The sequence below is a fragment of the Choloepus didactylus genome, chromosome Y, assembly GCF_015220235.1.
Source record: "Choloepus didactylus isolate mChoDid1 chromosome Y, mChoDid1.pri, whole genome shotgun sequence".
Lineage (NCBI taxonomy): Eukaryota > Metazoa > Chordata > Mammalia > Pilosa > Megalonychidae > Choloepus > Choloepus didactylus.
This window is the reverse complement of record NC_051335.1, coordinates 22,136,199-22,159,045: the sequence shown is the minus strand read 5'-3', so window position 1 is coordinate 22,159,045 and position 22,847 is coordinate 22,136,199. Positions and strand designations below refer to the sequence as shown.

The 22,847-nt window shown below is 35.7% G+C and overlaps 1 protein-coding gene and 1 pseudogene across 1 annotated transcript in view; both read right to left on the bottom strand.

The window, feature by feature from the left end:
• LOC119524042 (ribosomal protein S6 kinase alpha-3-like) overlaps positions 1-8,078 on the bottom strand; it is a 34,626-nt gene extending 26,548 nt beyond the window's left edge. The window contains 7 exon segments of the mRNA XM_037822715.1: positions 97-199; positions 279-343; positions 505-593; positions 4,081-4,151; positions 4,720-4,862; positions 5,070-5,107; positions 7,975-8,078. Of these exon segments, the coding sequence (XP_037678643.1) occupies positions 97-199; positions 279-343; positions 505-593; positions 4,081-4,151; positions 4,720-4,862; positions 5,070-5,107; positions 7,975-8,078 (613 nt within the window).
• A 5,385-nt stretch (positions 8,079-13,463) lies between these two features.
• LOC119524159 lies at positions 13,464-14,418 on the bottom strand (annotated as a pseudogene).
• Between the last annotated feature and the right edge of the window lie 8,429 nt (positions 14,419-22,847).

Genomic DNA, 22,847 nt, shown 5'->3' with positions numbered 1-22,847 from the left:
CTAGAATAAAGAGCTATACTGGAAATGATTTTCTGATCGAACAAGAAAAAAATACATATACTGCTTTATGTTTGGGTTTTCATGTTTTCTCCTTACCTTTGGGAGTTTTTGCAGTAAATTCGGGATCAAAATAGAATGTATCTTCAGGCCTGCCAGTTGCAGGTTTAAAAGGTGGGTAAATTTCTCTTCTGTATAGTTTCTGGAGGAAAAAAAAGAGAGACTTACAGATGTGTTAGCTATAAAAAATATTTCAAAGCAAGTTTTCATTTTACACTTACATTCCAGTCTATCGTTGAGAAAAACGAATGTCTTTTAATTTCTTCAACTCCATCTGGTCCTGCGCCTATCAAGAATGTGATTAAATGGTAATTTTATTTAAAGGAGGAATACTTGCTTAGTCTTTACTTTTAATATTTCTCTTAATATTTCATAATCCCCAAACAAAACCAAATACCCACCCCCCCAAAAAAATGCACACAAAAGAAACAAAATTAAAATTTTTACCTAATCTGTTTGCAGGATTTCGTTTGAAAAGCATTCGTAAAAGACTCTGGGCTTCAGGACTCAAAAACTGTGGCATCCCAAGTTTGGCTCTACATAAATCCACATAATAAAATTATTTGGGGGGTATCTATATTTTTATTTTTAAACATTTAAAAAGTAAACTTTTTACTTTGAGATAACTGTAGATTCATACCCAGTTGTAAGAAATAATTCAGAGACCCTGTGACCTTTACCCAGTTTCCCCCAATAGTAATATCTTGCAAAACTATGGATGACATTGATACAATCCAGTGATCTCATTCAGATGTCCCCAGTTTTACCTGCACTTATTTGTGTATGGGTGTTTAACTCTATGTGGTTTTATTACATGTGTAGGTTCCTGTATCCACCACCACCATAAAGATACTGAACATTTCATCACCACCAGGATCCCATGTGTTGCCCCTTTATAATCAAATCCACTTCCCTGCACACCCCTCTTCCCTAACTCCTGGCAACTACTTATCTATTCTCCTTTTCTATAATTTTGTCATTTCAAGAATGTTATATAAATGGAATCAAACAGCATGTAACCTTTAGGGGTTGGCTTTTTTTCACTCAGCATAATTCCCTTGAGATTCATCCAAGTTGTTGCAAGTATCAATAACTCATCCCTTTTTCTTGCAGAGTAGTATTCCATACTATGGATGTACCATGGGTTGTTTATCCATTTACCTGCTGAAAGACATCTGGATTGTTTCCAGTTTGGGGCTATTATGAATAAAGCTGCTACGAACATCCATGTATAGGTTTTTGTGTGAACACATCAGAATTTTAGTCTATAATCTTCTAATGAACTTTCTCAGTTTTCAGAATTTTGCACAGAGCACTACACTAAGAGTAAGAGCATCTGAGCCTCAGTTCTGGCTCTATTAAGAACTCTGTGACCTCAGAAAAGTTAATTCCTTTGGGCTGTTACCACTTATTCATAAGCAAAAGGACTGGACGTTATACACCAAAGGCTCCCACACTGTAACCTTGGAACTCTGTTTTCAAAAGGAATTTAAGAAGCTCAACATTTAAAATCACTAAAAGAACATTTGCTTCACATGCCCATTTTTTTCCCTCCCATTCCCTTTAACAGCCCCTGCAGAGAAGAGGAGCTGGTGGGCAAGAGGTCTGTGGAACATTTAAGACTCTGTGGCACAGGGTCTGAAAACCACTGGCCTGGGTAAGTTTAAAGGTCTGTTTCAGCTCTAATATATAATTTTATTCTTTTTCCCAACCTACAAATTAAGGAAGCCAATGATCCTGTAAGTATGAAAATAATAACAGAACTGGTGAAAATGGCTAGCAGAAAAATTTCTATTTCAGAAATATATCCAATTATTATTCAGTGAGCTGTTACTGAGTTCAGACACTACATGTTTCAGTGGGACAGATGGATATGTATATAGATATAGTAGTATATTAGTATATTAAGAGACGAATTCAGAAGGACATATGGAAAGAGTACTAAGGGAACAGTAGGGAGTATCTAATTTAACATGGGAGAGTAAACAAAAGATTCACTGTGGTCTTTCCTAAATGCTGGCATTTCTCAGGACTCTGGGCCCCTCTCCTCTCTCATATAAATGGTTTCATTTGGCATTGAAATGTTATGACTCCTAAATTGCTCTCTCCAATTAAGACCACACCTTTAAGTTCAAGAGTCCAACAGCTTCAATTAATGTTCCCGCTTGGCTATCTCACAGGTACCTTGAATTCAACATGTCTAACACTAAATTCATGTTCCCATCCTAAATCTGATATTCTTCAAAGTTTAAAAGTATAAAATACACACCATATCTCAAAGAATAATTATGAAAAAAAATGTAAAATATTTCTCTATTTTTAAATTTTGATTACATGCTGAAACAATTTGGATATGTTGGCTTAAATAAAATATATTTTTAAAATGAATTTCAACTGTTTCTTTTTACTTTTTTTAATGTGGCTATTAGAAAATTCCAAATTATGTATGTGGCTTCCAATTTATTTCTATTAGCCAATGACTGTGTATAGAACTGACATTTTTACAATACTGGGTCTGTCATAGTGTGAATATGGCATATCATTCCAAGTTATTTCAGTCTTAATTTGTCTAAATAGAATTTTCTAATTTTCTGCATAGAGGTCTTACATAAGTTTTCCTAGGTTTTTTTTTTTTTTTTTTCCTTACAAACATGAATTTATTGGTTCTCAGTTTTAGAAGCTAGAAGACTGGCTTCCTCCTGGAATAAATATCATCCATCTGGCTGGCAATCTTTCGGGTTCATTGGCTTTTCTATCACAGGCAATGCGCATGGTGACATCTTCTCCTTTCTCTTCTGGGTTCTGTTGATGTTCAGCTTCTGTTGTTCCCCATGCTTTCTCCTTCCATGTCCAATTTCCTTTCTGTGTAAGTGCTTCAGCCATTTTGGATTAAGACTGCTGTTTGGGCACAGCTTAACATTTTCAGACATTTACAAATGAGTTCACACCCACAGGACTGGGGGTTGAGATCTGAAGATGCCTTTTGTGGGGGACATGAAATTTAATCCCTAACAGTTGCTTATTATGATAACTTGCTGTTTGGATACGAACATCAGTCTTATTCTTGGTTCTTCCTGCAGGGTTTATCTGGCAGCCCAAGTAGACAATGAATGGAGCCTAAAGTAATCCACATTCCTTGTATTTTTGGAAAACAAACTCTGTATGAAGCTCATTGCATTTCGGAGTGATTAAACTAGAGATAAATCCAAAGTAAAACTCCAAACAAAATATGAAGAACTAGAGAAATGAAACATCGTTCCAAAGTCTTCTAAAGATTTAGGAGTAAAGTAGACATCTGAAAATGATTTAATATGGAAGCCAAAAATATTTTAAATGCTGCTTTGCATTTTCCATAAGAAGCAGGAAGACAGCTTCTATGAAATAGGAGTAGAAAGCCATAAGAGAAGCAGGTTGACATTGATTTCCAGATGCAAAAGGAAACAATACAAGGAAAGTAAATTCTAGGTATTTGATATTTTTTGATACTATTGTAAACATTATCTTTTTTAAAAATTCCATTTTCTGTTTGTTGCTAGCATACAGGCATGAAATAGACTTTTGTTTATTGACCTTGCATTCAGCTAAAGCTAAATTTGTAAAACTCTTACTAATTTCAAATTTGCTAAACTCTAATAACAACCCTTTGGAATTACATGAAGATTTTGGATTTTCTATCTACATAGTTATGTTATCTAAATGTCTTCTTTTTAAATTCCATACCTTACTTCTTTTGCTTGCCTTATGTTACTGGCTAAGACCTCCAAGACAATGTCATCATAAGTGGAACAATGGGCATTCTTGTCATATTCTCAATCTCAAAGGTAACACTTTCAATATTTCACCATTAACACAAAGATGTAAGAGCACTTTAAATCTCTGGTGTTTTTTCTTATTTAAACCATAAAATATTGATGATTTCTTAGTTATTTCTTACACTATAGCCAACATTGTAAAACCTCATTTTCTAGTATGAGGCATTTATTTTTAAACCTCATCAAAATATACACATTAGGGAGTACTTACTTAAGAATCATAGTCATTGTTTCTTTTTGATCTTTCCCTTGGAAAGGTAGTGTACCAGTGAGCATTTCAAACTATAAAAAAGTAAAATCACCAATGGTATTAGCCACTAAGTATAAAATCACAAGGCCTCACATTAATTACAACTAAATCTTCTAAAAATGCTACATAATAAAACAAACAGGTGATTTATATTTCTACCACTCATTACTGAAATTCTTGATGATTCTTGAAAGACAACCAAGCTATAGTTCTTTTGCAGAAATTAATCATATTTTAAATGGCAATTTAAAAGTATACGTGTGTGAAAAATTTTACAGATATGCCAATTTCATATGAACTTATTTTATTTTTAAGAGTCACTTATTAATAGATTTCTGAACCAGGTTTTCCCATAGAGTAAATCTTGTTAATTGTTACTATTTGCAGAAAATACAGGGTAATACATTTGTGCCTTTTCAAATTAAGAAGAGATGGAAGCAAGTGATGTGCTCCTTCCACACTGCATGTGATAATTTTTCTTGGTTAGTTATTACATATTCTACAAAATACAGAAAATATAAACACCAGTTCTCTCTCATAACATTCACTGCTGATCCTCATATAACAAACAAAACTAAACTAAACAACCCAAAACCTTACCATTAACACACCAAAAGACCACCAATCGGCACTCTGAGTATGACCTCGACGATTAACTACTTCTGGAGCCATATATTCCACAGTTCCACAAAAAGAATATGCCTTCTTTTCATGGTCAATAGACCCTTTGCTTAGGCCAAAATCTGCCAAAATACATATCAAATTCATTAAATATTCTACAATAATTTGCACATGAAATTTTTAAACTTCAAGTTCCAACATTTACATTATTTTAAAATTCCAAGTTTTTAGTACGAATAATGCATTACTCAATATTTGTTCCATAATCAACCTTAAAGGAAATGATATAGGGTAGGAAAGAATACTTTTAATAAAATGAAGATTTTTACTTGTTAACTTGATGTGACCTTCTTCATCGAGAAGTATGCTGAAAGAGAAAGTCAGAAAACCTTTTAAAGCCACTAAATGGATACATCCTTAAGTATCAGACCACCACACATTCATTCTAAAATATCACTTGAAGTTGTGAATAAGAAGGCAAAGGTAAAAGAAGAAAATACTTATTTTTTGTATATATATATACATACACATATAACAAAATCCCAAAGGCAAAGCCATAAACTTGTATTAATGTGCCAGAGGGACCTATAAACTATTAGGAAAAGAACTCCAAAACATATATTCTTCCAAGCTGCACTTTCTAATGTCTTTCCGAAGAGGTGGCCTAGTTAAACGGCCTAGTTTAACTACCTAGTGCTTGCTCACAATAGAGAGAGGGTCCACACAATTAAGTCAAATCGACTGGAGTTTTCATTCTCTTGGTCATTTTAAAGGCATGTGACTCAGTCATTCTTTCCTAGATTTTCTTTTCTTCTGACATGGCCTACACAATTCACTTCTCATCAAAATATCACCTTTCATACCATCCTTCACTCCTTTTCTTTCAGTGACCCATCCATTCTCTGTATACACTCTCTAGTGTTTTCTCTCTTTCCCAGTCAACAATGAGCTCCTAGATGGTTGTGACCTTATTCACTTTTGTAGCCCAGTGTCTTGTGGAATATAAATAAGAAACATTTGTTGAACAAATGGGCGAGGTTCCTCAGGTAGGTTGGGGTTAGTCTGCAAAGGGCCTCACAAGGCATTCCAAATAGTTTGCACTTCTTCCCAAGGACAAAGGACATCACACAAGGTTTATATGCATGCAGGAATAGAGGTAATCACACCTACGAATTTAGAAAACAATTTAGAGAGAAAAATAAAAGACATTTAGTGAGCTCTTAGATATGGGTCATGATAAAGGAGAACTAATGGAGACAGGCGCTCAGGTTTCTGGCTTGAGCAGCTATTTGAGTGGAGAGTAATGCCACTAATTTAGGAGCCATAGAAAGAAGTAAGTATCAAGCTGTAGGCCAACAATTTTATTTCTTGCTAGGTATTTTAGTCCACTGTCTAATAAATACAACAAAAGACAGTTTTAAAACAAAACAAAACAAACTTCAAATCATTCTTTATACTTTTGAGAAGAAAAAAAAGAACAAAGAAAATACGGCTAAAAGGGCATTACTTATGCCTTCTACAGCATTTATATTCTTTTAAGATAACCATGTTCACACTTTATATTTGAAAGAAAAAGTCAAGTGTATTACTTTCAAAAAGCAAGGTTCCCTTTCAACACTTATTTTTAGCAATATTTCTTATAACAGAGTTCTAGTTTAAAAGAATCTGGAAAACCCCTTACAGTCCATAAAACATTTGGTCTAAAACTTTTAAATTTTCCCAAATTGAATTTAATGGTATTTACTTGAATCATTTCCCAATTAAATGTTATTTCAAGTTAACAGAATCATGTAGATACTTATGTGAACAATCTCACTATAAGTGATCTTACCTCCATTTGATGTTATTCAACCCATGCTTTATACATGATATTATGACCAGTGCTAACACAATGGTCTATAACAAATATGTTTAATCAAGCGATATAAAACACTAACATATTTTTCTTACGAATATTTAATCTTATGTTCATGGCAATTTTTTTCTTGTAAAGACGATATATTGAATATTTATTCTCACCAGGAATTATATTTTATGTCATGGTAATTAGAAGTTGGGAAAATGAGAGAAACTGAGTAATTAATTGGGGAATAAAAATAGAACCATATAAAACTTACCTGAAAACAAAATATACAGAAAACAAACATAAAACATGAAAGCAAAACAATTTCTAAATGATCCCTCATCAAGATTCCAAAGCAGCATTTCTCTATTTCCTATTGCAATTATAGTTTTAACTTTTGCATGTAACATTTTAAAGTAAGCAACATGCAAAATTTTTGATAAAGATGTTGGTTGCAGAACTCTGTGAATATACTAAAAACCACTGAATTGTACACTTTGAATAGATGAATGATATGGTATGTGAATTATACATCACATAATGTATAATATTTTTTGATATACAAAGTTATTAAATTTTTTTGATAGAGCAAGGCTCTTTTTATACTTAAAAAAGAAAAAAGCTTTCTTACTCCAACTGGTAAATAATACACATAGGCAAACTGAAACACAGAAGTATATGCAACTTAAATAATATCAGCTTCTTAATAACTGCTACTTTAAGAGTTATGGGATATTTGTGCAGTTTGCTCTTAAAATTTAGAATTATGCGAAGAAGAAAACTTTCAATAAATAATGTTTTGGGGAAAGGGTTAACTCTACACAGTCTCTCATACTAAAAAATTTCTGATGTAGTTAAAAGTTAAATATTAAAAGTATAATATTAAAAGAAAAATATCTGATGATGGGGTTTGGAAAGCCTTTCTAAGAGTAAAAGTAACAGAAGAAATCATAAGGAAATTTCTCACTGAGAAAAAAATAATTGTGTAGGTTAAAATAACAAATTTAAAATTAAAAGACAAACTGGAAAATATATTTGCAATGATGATCAAATGGTTAAAAATCTTAATTTGTAAAGATCTTTTACAAATCAATGAGAAAAAGTAACATCTCAAGAGAAAAATAGGCAAAGACCATGAAGAGATTTCACACAAAAATACAAACTGCCAATAAACATATGAACAAAGATTTCAACTTCATTAAAAATAAAAAATCAATGCAAGATAACATCTTTCAATTAACAGAGATCAGAAAAGTCTGAGAATACATCGTGTTAGCATAGGTATGAAACACAGGCACTCTAATCCAATACTTGTGGGGCTTCTATTAAATTATTTTATTATCTCATAAATAATACTACATTGTATTCAACTTAGTAGCACAATTCCTTACTTTTCTGGTTTTAAGTCTCTATAGATCATTCGCAGGCTATGAAGATGATCTAAAGCAAGTGCAAGTTCAGCCAAGTAGAATTTGACATCTTCTTCTGTGAACATCACCTAAAATAAAAGAATAAATTTTGTCTTGATTTTCTTTTTGTGTCTGTTATTTTTATTTAAAGTTCCACCTTAGAATTTAAACATCTAAAAAAATACAAATATGCTCATTACGCTTAAAGTTTCAGCCACCATTTACTTAGGAAAGGAATTTGCAAAAATGATCTAATCAGTCAACTAATCACTTAATAAATGCACTGGGGAGGAAATAATTTTACATTTTGTTAAGTAATAACTATATTCCAGTCGTGCCACCGTTGTCCCACAAAGGAGCATTTTAGAAATGAAAAGTGATCTTTAAAATATATGTTGAATTCTAAATTTCTACCTTTTTCAATAACTATACAAAACTTACGAAGTTTACCATTTTAAAATCACTCCTCTGCTCAGGAAACTAGCAAAAATATACTCACAATGAAAAGAACAATTATTTGGGAGTGAAGAACTATAATTTAGTGGCTATGCTAATAGCTAGGTAAATTACCTTGGCGAAATAATTTAATTTCTCAAGGACTTCCCATTTACTCCTTTAGAAAATAAGGGGCCAGAACAAGATGATTTGATTATGATTATCTTATGAGATAGTTTTCTTTTTAGCTTTTCCTTGTAACATTGATGAGGGCTTTGTTTAGCTGAAAATGAGCAGCCAAATTCACTCACTAAAGAATTCCTTCATTTTGTCTGAAATAGGATTGTGTAAAAATTCTAATCTGGTTTCTTTTGCTTTTGTAAAGACCTAGTGACAAATATAAATCAACCTATACTCAGGAATTTTGATTAGTATACACTGGTTCAGAAGAAAGCATGTTTTATATTGGTAGTTAAACGCTAGTCCCTAAAATAGAATTGGTTAATACTGACTCATGCTGGCAAAGCAACAACATTGCTGTGAAATAATTTTTCTTATTTAGAAGTTATTAGATTTAAATCTTCCTTGACTAGAACATGAGAGTGAGCAAGAAGAAATACTGTTTATGTTTCTAAGATTGTGTATTAGGAAACTGTTTTAAGCAACGATTTACAAACCTTTGAAGGCCAAAGACCACTTTAGTAGGACAAAAGCCCCATAAACTCAGCCTAATGTCACTGACTTCATGTTGACTCCACTTATAGTATTAATATGAACTTTAAAACGGGAAAACCAACTTCTGGTTAAACATGGATGTTGTACTCTCTCCTTTCTTCCAAAACTCCACTGAAATGACAATAATGGGAAAATTATGCAAAAACTCACAAGGGCAAAGAACAGGAGAAGAAGCAGTAACAATAAGATGAGTAAGTGGTTAACATAACAGATCAGAGAAACCTGCAATCTAAGCCTAAGGGAAGGAAGCCAATGAGAAATAAGCAATTTCGTGCCACAGGAACCCTTTCCAACCAGTATTTTAGTACCTCACTCTTAAATAAGGACCGGACAGCAAAGACCCCCAGACAATTGAGGAAAGGCTCTAACATGAAAAACATATGAAAATAAACAGAAAAAAGGAATAAAGGGAAACAACGTAAGAAACAGAAGAAAACTTAAAACAAAACCCAACCTTGTAATTTATATCCTCTGAGAAAGGAAAGAAGATAGGAATCCATGAAACAAGAACAAGAAGCTTTAAAAGGGGGAGGAGGGAGGGACTGTAGTAAGCTTATCTTCAACAAATAAATTACAAAATAAAAAAGAAAAGAAATAGCAACAGAGTTTAAAGATTAAAAGACTTAAGAGACATCAAGCAATTGCAAAGTATAGACCTTATTTGGATCCTGATTCAAACAAACTGAAAAGAGAATGAATTATAACATTAGGGACAACTAGAAATTTGAACACTCACTGGATATTTTAATGTTAATTTTAAAGGTATAATAATAGGGTGGTATTATTTCTTTTAAAAGTCTTTATCTTTTAGAGATAAATGCTGAAATATTTATGGGAAAAAATTATACAGTGTCTGGGGTTTGCTTTGAAATAACAAAGGTAGGTGTTCTGGTTTGAATCTATTATGTATCCCAGAGAAGCCTATGTTCTTTTTTTTTTTTTAAGACACATTTATTCAGCGTCATGATCAGACTATTACATTTAGCAATCAACAGCATGGGTGCAAAAAAAAATCTACATTAAAACCTTTTGTTGGTGGGGACTCGGGCAAGATGGTGGCATAGAGAGGAGTGGAAGCTAAGTAGTCCCCCTGGAACAACTACAAAAACCAGAAACAACTAGTAAATAATCCAGAATAACTGCGGGGGGACAAACGAGACCATCCATTCATCATACACCAACCTGAATTGGGAGGAATGCCCGAGAACACAGCATAAAATCTGTAAGTAAAACCTGCGGAACCAGGTTGGGAGACCCCCTCCCCCATAGCCCGAGCTGCAGAGCCTTGTGGTGCCAGAGAGAAGCTCTCTCCCAGCAAGCGAATACAGCTCAGCTGAGCTCCAACTGGGGTTTTAAGTAGCAAGTGTGAACTGCTCACTACAGGTACACAGCCCCAAAAAACAGACAGAGGCTTTGGGTGACGACTGACCTGGGAGAGCCGGAGGGTTGCCTTGGACTGGGTCTGAAGGGGACTATCTGTTTCTTTTCTGGCTCAGTGGAGAAAGCCCCAGTCATTTTCAGTTTCCAGGGCTGTGAAGCGGACAAGGGTGGAGACAGCACAAGCAGAGAGCGAGACCATTGAAATGCTAATGACCTCCACCTGGGGGCTCTGTCTTCTCTAGGAAGAAAGGGGTGGGGCCCTTTCCATTCAGAACCAGACCCCAGAGCCTGGGGGAACACGGCCATACCTCCTCACACCAGTCAAGAATTATAGGCTAACAGGCGCCACCTGCTGGGCAGAAAAGCACAGTGACCCGAGGCATCAAAGGGCGGAGTAATTTTCTAAGACACACCCTCAGGGAAACCAGATACTGAATATTTCTTCCCTCTGAGACCTGATCCTGTTCTGGTCTGGGAAAACCTGATTTGGATAACCAAGGAAACCATGCCTAGACAACAGAAAATTACAACCTACACTAAGAAAAACACAGTTATGGCCCAGTCAAAGGAACAAACGTACACTTCAACTGAGATACAGGAATTTAAACAACTAATGCTAAATCAATTCAAAAAGTTTAGAGAAGATATTGCAAAAGAGATAGAGGCTGTAAAGGAAACACTGGGCATATATACGGCAGAAATTGAAAGTTCAAAAAACCTACTAGTAGAATCTATGGAAATGAAAGGCACAACACAAGAGATGAAAGACACAATGGAAACATACAACAGCAGATCTCAAGAGGCAGAAGAAAACACTCAGGAACTGGAGAACAAAACACCTGAAAGCCTACATGCAAAGGAGCAGATGGAGAAAAGAATGAAAAAATATGAGCAACGTCTCCGGGAACTCAAGGATGAAACAAAGTACAATAATGTACGTATCACTGGTGTCCCAGAAGGAGAAGAGAAGGGAAAGGGGACAGAAGCAATAATAGAGGAAACAATTAAGGAAAATTTCCCATCTCTTATGAAAGACATAAAATTACAGATCCAAGAAGCACAGCATACTCCAAACAGAAGAGATATGAATAGGCCTACACCAAGACACTTAATAATCAGATTATCAAATGTCAAAGACAAAGAGAGAATCCTGAAAGCAGCAAGAGAAAAGCAATCCATTACATACAAAGGAAGCTTAATAAAACTATGTGCAGATCTCTCAGCAGAAACCATGGAGGCAAGAAGAAAGTGGTGTGATATATTTAAGATACTGAAAGAGAAAAACCGCCAACCAAGAATCCTGTATCCAGCAAAGCTGTCCTTCAAATATCAGGGAGAGCTCAAAATATTTTCTGACAAACAGACAATGAGAGACTTTGTGACAAACAAGACACCTGTCCTACAGGAAATACTAAAGGGAGCACTACAGGGTGACAGAAGACAGGAGTGCGTGGTTTGGAACACAATTTTGGGAGATGGTAGCACAACAATGTAAGTACACTGAACAAAGGTAACTATGAATATGGTTGAGAGAGAAAGATGGGGAGCATGTGAGACACAGAAGAAAGGAGGAAAGATAATGACTGGGACTGTGTAACTTGGTGAAATCTAGAGTATTCAACAATTGTGATAAAATATACAAATATGTTCTTTTACGAGGGAGAGCAAGCAAATGTCAACCTTGCAAGGTGTTAAAAATGGGGAGGCATTGGGGGAGGGATGGAATCAGCATAAACTAGAGACTGTAACTAATAGAATCATTGTATTATGCTTCCTTTAATGTAACAAAGGTGATATACCAAGGTAAATGCAGATAAGAGGGGGGGATAGGGGAGGCATGTTAGACACTTAACATTGGTGGTATTGTCTGATTCTTTATTCTACTTTGATTTAAGGTTATTTTTCCTTTTGCTGCTTCCTAGCTGTCATTTTTTTGTTTCCTCTTTCTTTTGCCTCTCTACCTTCTATGACTCTCCCTCCTGCCTTGTGGAAGAAATGTAGATGCTCTTGCTTAGTGTGAGCAGCATGTTCAATTAGGATGAACTTAAATGTTTGGAAATGAACAGGGGTGTTGGTAGCAAGATGTGAGAATAACACAGAGCCAAATGATGTGTGAATGAGGTGGAAAGGGGAAGCTCAGAGTCATATATGTCACCAGAAGGAAAGTTGGAGGTCAAAAGATGGAAATGTATAAAACTGAATCCTATGCTGGGCAATGTCCATGATCAACTGTACAAATACTAGCAATCACTTCATGAACCAGAACAAATGTATGACAATACAATTAGAAGTTAATAATAGAGGGGCATATAGGGAAGAACTATATACCTATTACAAACTATATATTACAGTTAGTAGTATTTCAACATTTTTTCATAAACAGTAACAAACGTACTATATCAATACTAGGAGTCAACAATTGAGGGGGGTTGGTTAGGGATAGGGGAGGTTAGAGTTTCCTTTTCTTTTTTTCTCTTTTCATCTTTCACTTTATTTCTTGTCTGGAGTAATGAAAAGTTTCTAAAAATTGAACAAAAATTAAGTGTGATGGATGCACAGCTGTATGAGGGTACCCAGGGGCAAGTGATTGTACACTTTGGATCTTTGGATAATTGTATGGTATCTGAACAATCTCAATAAAAATGAAAAAAAAAAACAAACCCTTTGTTGGAATGCTTTACACTTTCCACAGAACAGACACTAAAATAACCTGTTATACAATTAGTCACAAATACAGTCCTCATGTTTTTTTTTTTTTTTTTGCCCATACTCATGAGTATTGTCTAAAACATGTCTTCTTTGTAGCAGCTAGGCCCTGCCACCATTGTGTTTGGCTGAGTTCACAAATTTGTTGTAACCTGTAGCTTCCCTGTCACTTCTCTGGCTCTCCTCTCCTGCTAAGCTTTGTTTCCAGGCAGTAATTAAAACCTTCTGCCACTGCCATATCTACTGCTGCTGCTGGAACCACCATAGCCACCTTGGTTTCGTGGTTTGGCAAAGTACTGGCCTCCACCAGCATAAGGGCCAGAGCTTCTGCCTCCAAAGTTTCTTCCATTCATGGGTCCAAAATTTGAAGACTGATTGTTGTAACTGCCAAAATCATTGTAGCTTCTGCCACCTCCAAAACTGCTTCCATCATTACCAAATCCATTGTAGCCATCCCCACTGCCACCATATCCACCAACACCTCGGCTGCCACCAAAGCCGCCACAACCACTGAAGTTTCCTCCTCGACCAAAGTTGTCATTCCCACCAAAACCACCTCCACGACCACCACCGAAGTTTCCAGAACCACTTCGACCTCTTTGGCTGGATGAAGCACTGGCCATCTCTTGTTTAGACACGGCTTTTCTTACTTCACAGTTGTGGCCATTCACAGTATGGTATTTCTGAATGACAATCTTATCCACAGAGTCATGGTCGTCAAAGGTTACAAAAGCAAAGCCTCTCTTCTTGCCACTACCTCGGTCAGTCATGATTTCAATTACTTCAATCTTCCCATACTGCTCAAAATAATCTCTTAGGTGATGTTCTTCAGCGTCTTCTTTAATGCCACCAACAGAGATCTTTTTCACAGTTAAGTGGGCACCTGGTCTTTGAGAGTCTTCTCTTGAGACAGCCCTCTTTGGTTCCACAACTCTTCCATCCACCTTATGTGGCCTTGCATTCATGGCTGCATCCACCTCCTCCACAGTAGAGTACGTAACAAACCCAAAGCCTCTGGAGCGTTCGGTGTTTGGATCTCTCATTACCACACAGCATTCCCCATTGCTCAAAATGGCTCCTCAGACTTTCACTAGTTGTTTCAAAGCTTAGCCCCCCAATGAAAAGTTTCCGCAGCTGTTCAGGCTCTTTAGGAGACTCTGACTTAGACATGACAGCAGTGGGAGGAAAGAATTCAACGATGTTTCCTCAGCAGCGTCCACGGGCAGAAAGGAGTAAGCTAACGAATCTATCTCACCTATGTTCTTTTAATCGAATCTTGTGGGGACAGACCCATCATGGGTGGGAACTTTTGATTAGGTTGTTTCCGTAGAGATGTGACCTACCCAATTCAAGGTGGGTTTTAATCCTTTACTGGAGTCCTCCAAGAGAGGTCATGGAGAGAGAGCTTAGAAAGAAAACACCATGGGAGAAGCAAGAAGGACCCACAGGAGAAGCTAAGAGAGACAGAAACCCAGAGACATTTTGGAGAGAGCCATTTTGAAACCAGAACCCAGGAGAAGAAGGACCAGAAGATGTCACCATGTGCCTTCCCATGTGAAAGAGAAATCCCAGATGCCATTGGTCTTTACTCAGAGAAGGTATCTACCTCTTGATGCCTTAATTTGCACATTTTCATGGCCCTAGAACTGTAAATTGGCAACCTAATAAATCCCCATTGAAAAAGCCAACCCATTACTGGTATATTGCATTCCAGCACTTTAGCAAATCAAAATAGTGGGGAAGAAGGAGAACATAGATTAAAAAAATTGACCGTAAGTCAATAAATGCTGAAGCAGAGAGAAGGGTATATGGGGTGTCACTATATTCTTTCTGTTTCTTTTTGCAAATGTTGGCATTTTCCCTAACAAAAAGTTTTAAAATATGGAATAATCAGAGAACAAGGAAAATCTAGGAATTTAAAAAATGGATGGTAGAAGTAAAAAGCTCAATAGAAGTGTTAGAAGATAGTTGATGAAATTTCCCAGAAAATAGGAGACAAAAATGGAAAATAGGAGAGGGAAAAATTAGAAAATTCAGGAATAATCTAGGAGGCCCAACATATCCAAAGAGTAATAGCCAGAAAATGACAAAGATTTTTCCAAATCTGAAGAAATGAGTTTTTAGATTGAAAGAGACCACCCCATATCTGATATGATGAAAACTATAAAAAATATACAGTGAAGAATACCACTACATAAATTTCAGAATATCAGGGATAAAGAGTGAAGACTTCCCAAGAGGAAAAGCAGCTCACACACAAAGCACTGGGAATCAGAATGGCAATAAACTTCATATTTGAACACAGGAAACTAGAAGACAATGGAAGTGATGCCTTCAAACATCTGGGGGAAAATTATTTCTGACCTAGAATTGTATACACAGCCAAATTATAAAGTAAGTGAGGGGGTAGAAGTAAGGCATTTTCAGACATGCAAGGTCACAAAGAATTTACTGTCCTTTCATCCTTTCTGAGGTTGGAACTACTGGCAGATGTGTTCTACTGAAACTAGAAAGTAAGTTGAGAAAAAAGGTACATACAGAATATAGGAAAAGAGATCTAATACAGGAAAAATGTGAAGGAAATGTGACTCTGGTATACTATTTGGCTCAGCTAAGAACAATTTTTATAAAGCTATAATAATGAAAACATTATCGGGAGGATAAAAAAAGGGAATTGTGTACTGGTGGTAGTATAAAGAACTTAATCCTAATTTTCTATGTTCAAAAATTAATAGATATGTCTCTAAGTGAAAACAATCAAGGAATTGCAATACAAGGAAATAAATATGAAGGTAAATGGAAGCAGCAGCAGCTAAAAAGATGAAAGTTAATTGCCTTTGGGGGTCAAGAATTGCAATAGGGAGGATGGTGGGTAAGACACTGCTATTTTACATTTTAAGACTATACAGGTACTTGATTAAAATAAAGGTTAAATTTAAAAACCTATTAAGAATTATCTAGTAGCCTACACTTCTGATAAATCAAATATTTTTACTTTTCTAGGATCCCTTCAATATCTTATGTCTATATAATTTTACATACTTGTAGTAGACAAATTTGCTCTAGTTATATATTTTCCTTAAGTTAATTTTTGTGATATTTAAAATGCTTTTCAATGATATCCTATTAAGTGGATACTGTAATTTTATAAACATTCCCGTTTTTCAATGTTTGTGATTTCTAAATTCTTACTATTGTAAATTCTGTTGCAACAAGAATTTTCAAGCACACGATTTCCTTCTTTGAGATGATTTCCTCTGATTAAATTAGCAATGGTAATGGTTCTTTGTATTTATTGCAAAACTGCTTTCCAATTTCTGTTGCCATCATATGAAACAGTAACTCACTATCTTAATATGTATTTCTTTGAGTATCAGCAAAACTGAACATTTTCCCAAAGAGTGATTATTTTACCACCTTGTGTAAAATTTACTCTGAAATCCTTTTTGTGGAAGATGTAATGTTATTTCTTCTCAATTCCTAACTCCATCATCCTCTTTACATTTACTAGTTGGAATTCTACTGCAAGGAAGAGCTTTCCCTTCTCCCCATTAATTGATATAAATTAATTTCTTTAATTTTTATCAATATAGACTCACGGAGTCTTACTTTCTTCAGTGGTTTACAACCTCTCAATATCACTGATTATTGCAATGCTCAAACTGTCCCTGATTTGGCCAGTGGGAGCCCTGTAACCAACTCCCTATATTAATATTTTGTAATATTTGAGGCAAATATTTTCCTGTCTGTTTTCCAACTTATACTATTTTTTATTGTACAAAAGGTTGAATTTTTTGTACTGTCACATTTGTAATTTACTCAATAACCCTTCTGCAAGTTTCTTATATGTGTTAAGTTTTAGAATTCAGATAGATTGGTATTTACTGTAGTATAGTTTAAGAGAGGACTCTAATTTTTTTCCAGGTTGCTCAGCAGGATTTCAAACAAAATTTATTAAACAATTACTTAATTCTCCCATGGGTTCTACATTATCTGCTTTGTCATATAGCACAGCAGGGACTCAATATTCTTGCAACAAATACATTAAAAATTTGAAAAAATAATCCTTTTTGTACAATTTTGTTCCACTGGTCTGTATGTCTGTAATATTCTCCTCAATAAAACACACAGAATTATTGCTGCTTTAAATACATTTTAATACCTGACAGAACTTGTTCTCATCTCATTATTCTTTTTCAGAATACTCAAAGATATATCTTTTCTCAAGTGAAATTGTGAATCATTTTGTTACATTTCAAGAAAAATGCAACTGGAGTTTTGATATTAAGTGAACTGGAGAGCTAGAGAAGAATTCAGATTCTTAATATTTAGCCTACTCTAAAAGGAATCGGGCATTTATTCCCTTTTCTGATAACACTTTGATTTTTCAGAGTTTTGCAGTTTCCTTTGCATACATTACATGTAACACAAACTCTGTTAAATACATGAAAACAAACTTTACTTTTGTTGCTTTTATGAATGAACCCTCTCATATAAGTTCCATCTATGCAGTTTTATAACATGGGATTCATGAGAATAAAGTCATAAAACTGGTGATGTAAAGTTAGGACACTGCAGATATAATTCCCTGGTCCTAGCAAGAATGAAGTTAAGTGGTATGCCATAGGGTAGAGATTGCATAGGACAGAAAATACACTGAAAAGACTGGAAGAAAGGACAATGTTTACAGACAAGGTTAAGTTTTTTTGGATAATGATAATATCCAGGGTGGGTAACTAAATAGTAAGAATAACATCAGAAACAGTAAATAATCGTGCAAATAGTCCTTCCAGAATATTTTTAAAGGCTTCAGAGATTACAGGTGAACTGAAGAGGAAAAACTTGATATTAGGAATCAATACACAAAACATTTAGAGATTAGATGGTAAAATAAGTGATACTACTAAATTCAAGGAAGATTAAAGAATTTTAACACCTATGTACAATTTCTTTTAAAAGACTTTTTACCTAGAAGAGCCAAATGCTACATTTGATTTGTCAGACTCACAGGCTCAGAATAAAAATTTATTTGGAGACCAAAAGTCAAGATGATTAAGTCTTAGAATAAAAGTTATTTTGTACCCAGTAAATCTAGATTTTTTGAAGCATTAAAATAATTATATCAATTTGAAGATGAATCAAACCCAATTTTAGGCCTCCAAACTTCTACTTGCCTAAAGCCCAAGCTGAATTTACAATACTTCTTATAATAATATGGCAACTCTGCTTCTCACTAGCCATATGATTCCTAGTCCAATAGGAAAAATTTACTAAGAGAAAGTCTCAATTTAAAGACAGTAAAGGAATAGATTCAGAACATAAAGTTAATGGCCCAGGAGTCATATGAAATCTATTCAGAAATTTCAGTTTGTTTACACTACACACACATTACAAATAACAGCAGCACTTACCTTTCAGTGTGGCCTTCTTCAATACTTTCATGGCATAAAGCTGTCTAGCATCAGAGCCTGATATTTTTTTAACCTAAGAAAACCTGTATTTAACATAAGAGGAAATAAGTTTACAAAGTATCACAAACAATAATACCTTTGTTAAATAGAAGATCCCTGCTATCATACAGTTTATTAGACAGTTTCTGATACATTGTAGATGAAGTATTTCCCTTAAAATGTACCAATTATAAACACAACCAAAGTGTATATTAAGTGAATATTTTTTTTCTTTATGTTGTTTGCCAATTCCCAAAGAGCATGTAACCCATAAGACTGAAAAAAAAAACATCTTTAAACTAAGTAGCAGTTAGATTGAGAAAAGCCTGACATGTTTAAAAATGCATAATACTGATGGTGATGGCTCTTCTTAACAAAATAAAAATTCTTCTGGCTCTGTAAAAACTGTTATGTAGGGATTCCCCTTGACTGCAATTTTCTTTTAATATGGTTTATTGATGAATAGTCTTTCCTGTATATGAAAAATGCACGCAAATTTCTCACTGCTGGGCAGAACAATTTAAAAGTGTATTTCCATTGAAGAAGCCTATTCACAAATATTTAATGTGACTGAAGTCAGAATCGCTCCCACCTTTTTAAAATCAAGTGATCACATATACCCAGATAGGAAGAATACAATCTCAAGGTATGTTACTGAGCATCTTGATTTTCCAAATACTTTTGGCTGCTTTCAAAATATAGCTTAAGGTTTATGCTAAATGAATAAAGCCTGCCCTAAATAATTCATGGTCACTATACAAGAAGGCTAATTCAAAACTATCAATAAATCCCTTCTATACATTTTAACCATTCCTTTTACGATCTTTTCCGTGAAACCTTTAAACAGACCTGCTAAATGGACCTGAATTTCAACTCTTTTTCTCCCCTACCCATTCTTTTGTAGCAGTGTTATTGAGCTGCCACAGGTGGGAAGAAGAAAAACAAATACAAACAAAAATTAACTTTAGGGTCATCTCTCAATTATTTGTATCAGTAAGCCAGATTATTAACAAACAAACAAAAAGACTCAACCAACTGATTCTAGGAGCAAGGCAGACTTCCTTACTTGTACCAAACAGAAGCAGCAAAGACCTCAAATCAAGTGAAGAGCATAACTTGCACAGAATTCCTGATGCAGGATGTGCTCCTCTCCTATGATAACCCCTCCCTTCTTTACCATGCCCCACCCTTTAGTTCCTTTCAGCCAGTTAGCAGGGAAGTAAACTAGAGGGAGAAAAGCATTCTTAATTAGGGGCTTCCTAAGGTGCAATGGTATCCAACTGTTAAAGGTAATCAAAGATTAGCAATATTTTTGAACCAAAATAAATTCTAATTAGGTGGAGATAATTAGGACTTGTCTGATATTTACTCATTGTTAAGATAGCCTAATCAAACTTCTTTGTTCCATTTTACCAGAAAAATTCTCCTTGTTGACTCCAAATTTTCTTCACCTATTCTTTGAAAGCATCTTAACACTTTTCAGCAATTCTAAATTTTCAAAGTACCTTCACAAGCATTTTAACAGATCATCATGATAATCTGAGTTGCCAGTTAAAACTGGGGCTTAGAAAGCTTAAATAATTTGCCTAATGTCAGAAGGAGGTATTGGGACAAGAACCAAGTCAGCCACTCAGTCCTCTGCTTCTGTTCCAGGTGCCCTTCACCTGATTCCTCTGGGTGGGTAACCAGCCAGGCATAGAAGGGGTAGCAGCAACCACATATGTGACGGGACTTTCCTCCACCAGAGTAGTTCTGACTTTTCTGATTTCCCCTGAAATTACTCTAGACTGACAGGTCATCCCTGTTTCCCTGGCTTAGACTGGCCTTTTTTTTTTTTATCTTCATTTTATTGAGATATATTCACATACCACGCAGTCATACAAAACAAATCGCACTTTCGATTGTTTACGGTACCATTACATAGTTGTACATTAATCACCTAAATCAATCCCTGACACCTTCATTAGCACACACACAAACATAACAAGAATAATAATTAAAGTGAAAAAGAGCAATTGAAGTAAAAAAGAACACTGGGTACCTTTGTCTGTTTGTTTCCTTCCCCTATTTTTCTACTCATCCATCCATAAACTAGACAAAGTGGAGTGTGGTCCTTATGGCTTTCCCAATCCCATTGTCACCCCTCATAAGCTACATTTTAATACAACTGTCTTCGAGATTCATGGGTTCTGGGTTGTAGTTTGATAGTTTCAGGTATCCACCACCAGCTACCCCAATTCTTCGGAACCTAAAAAGGGTTGTCTAAAGTGTGCATAAGAGTGCCCACCAGAGTGACCTCTCGGCTCCTTTTGGAATCTCTCTGCCACTGAAGCTTATTTCATTTCCTTTCACATCCCCCTTTTGGTCAAGAAGATGTTCTCCATCCCCCGATGCCAGGTCTACATACCTCCTCGGGAGTCATATTCCACGTTGCCAGGGAGATTCACTCCCCTGGGTGTCTGATCCCACGTAGGGGGGAGGGCAGTGATTTCACGTTTCAAGTTGGCTTAGCCAGAGAGAGAGGGCTACATCTGAGCAACAAAGAGGCATTCGGGAGGAGGCTCTTAGGCACAACCATAGGGAGGCCTAGCCTCTCCTTTGCAGCAACCGTCTTCCCAAGGGTAAAACCTGTGGTAGAGGGCTCAACCCATCAAACCACCAGTCCCCTATGTCTGTGGTCATGTTAGCAACCATGGAGGTGGGTTAGGCGAATACCCCTGCATTCTCCACAGGCTCCTCAAGGGGGCACTGCATCTTTTTTTTTCCTTGTTTTTTTTTTTTTTTTTTTAACTTTCCCTTCTTTTTTAAATCAACTGTATGAAAAAAAAGTTAAAAAGAAAACAAACTTACAATAAAAGAACATTTCAAAGAGACCATAACAAGGGAGTAAGAAATAGACAACTAACCTAAGATAACTGCTTAACTTCCAACATGTTCCTACTTTACCCCAAGAAAGTTACATAATATAACATTTCTGTGAACTTGTTCCTACTATATCCATCAGAAATTAACATACCATAGTCATTCCTGGGCATCCCCAGAACGTTAAATAGCTTATCTGTTCTTCTTGGATTATTGTTCCCCCTTCCTTAATTGCTCTCTATTGCTAGTTCCCCTACATTCTACATTACAAACCATTTGTTTTACATTTTTCAAAGTTCACATTAGAGGTAGCATATAATATTTCTCTTTTTGTGCCTGGCTTATTTCGCTCAGCATTATGTCTTCAAGGTTCATCCATGTTGTCATATGTTTCACCAGATCGTTCCTTCTTACTGCCGCGTAGTATTCCATCGTGGGTATATACCACATTTTATTTATCTATTCATCTATTGAAGGACATTTGGGTTGTTTCCATCTCTTGGCAATTGTGAATAATGCTGCTATGAACATTGGTGTGCAGATATCTGTTCATGTCACAGCTTTCCGACCTTCCGGGTATATACCGAGAAGTGCAATCGCTGGATCGAATGGTAACTCTATATCTAGTTTTCTAAGGAACTGCCAGACTGACTTCCAGAGTGGCTGAACCACTATACAGTCCCACCAACAATGAATGAGAGTTCCAATTTCTCCACATCCCCTTCAGCATTTGTAGTTTCCTGTTTGTTTAATGGCAGCCATTCTAACCGGTGTTAGATGGTATCTCATTGTGGTCTTAATTTGCATCTCTCTAATAGCTAGTGAAGCTGAACATTTTTTCAAGTGTTTCTTGGCCATTTGTATTTCCTCTTCAGAGAACTGTCTTTTCATATCTTTTGCCCATTTTATAATTGGGCTGTCTGTACTATTGTCATTGAGATGTAGGATTTCTTTATATATGCAAGATATCAGTCTTTTGTCAGATACATGGTTTCCAAAAATTTTTTCCCATTGAGTTGGCTGCCTCTTTACCTTTGTGCCAGTTTGAATGTATTGTGTCCCCCAAATGCCATTATGTTTGTGGTCTTGTGTGGGGCAAACGTTTTTGGTGCTGGTTGGATTTGCTTGGAATGTGCCCCCACCCAGCTGTGGGAGATGATTCTGATGAGATGTTCCCACGGAGGTGTGGCCCTGCCCATTCAGGGTGGGCCCTGATCGGTGGAGCGACATAAATGAGCTGACTCAAAGAGAGGAAAGAGAGTGCAGCTGGGAGTGATGTTTTGAAGA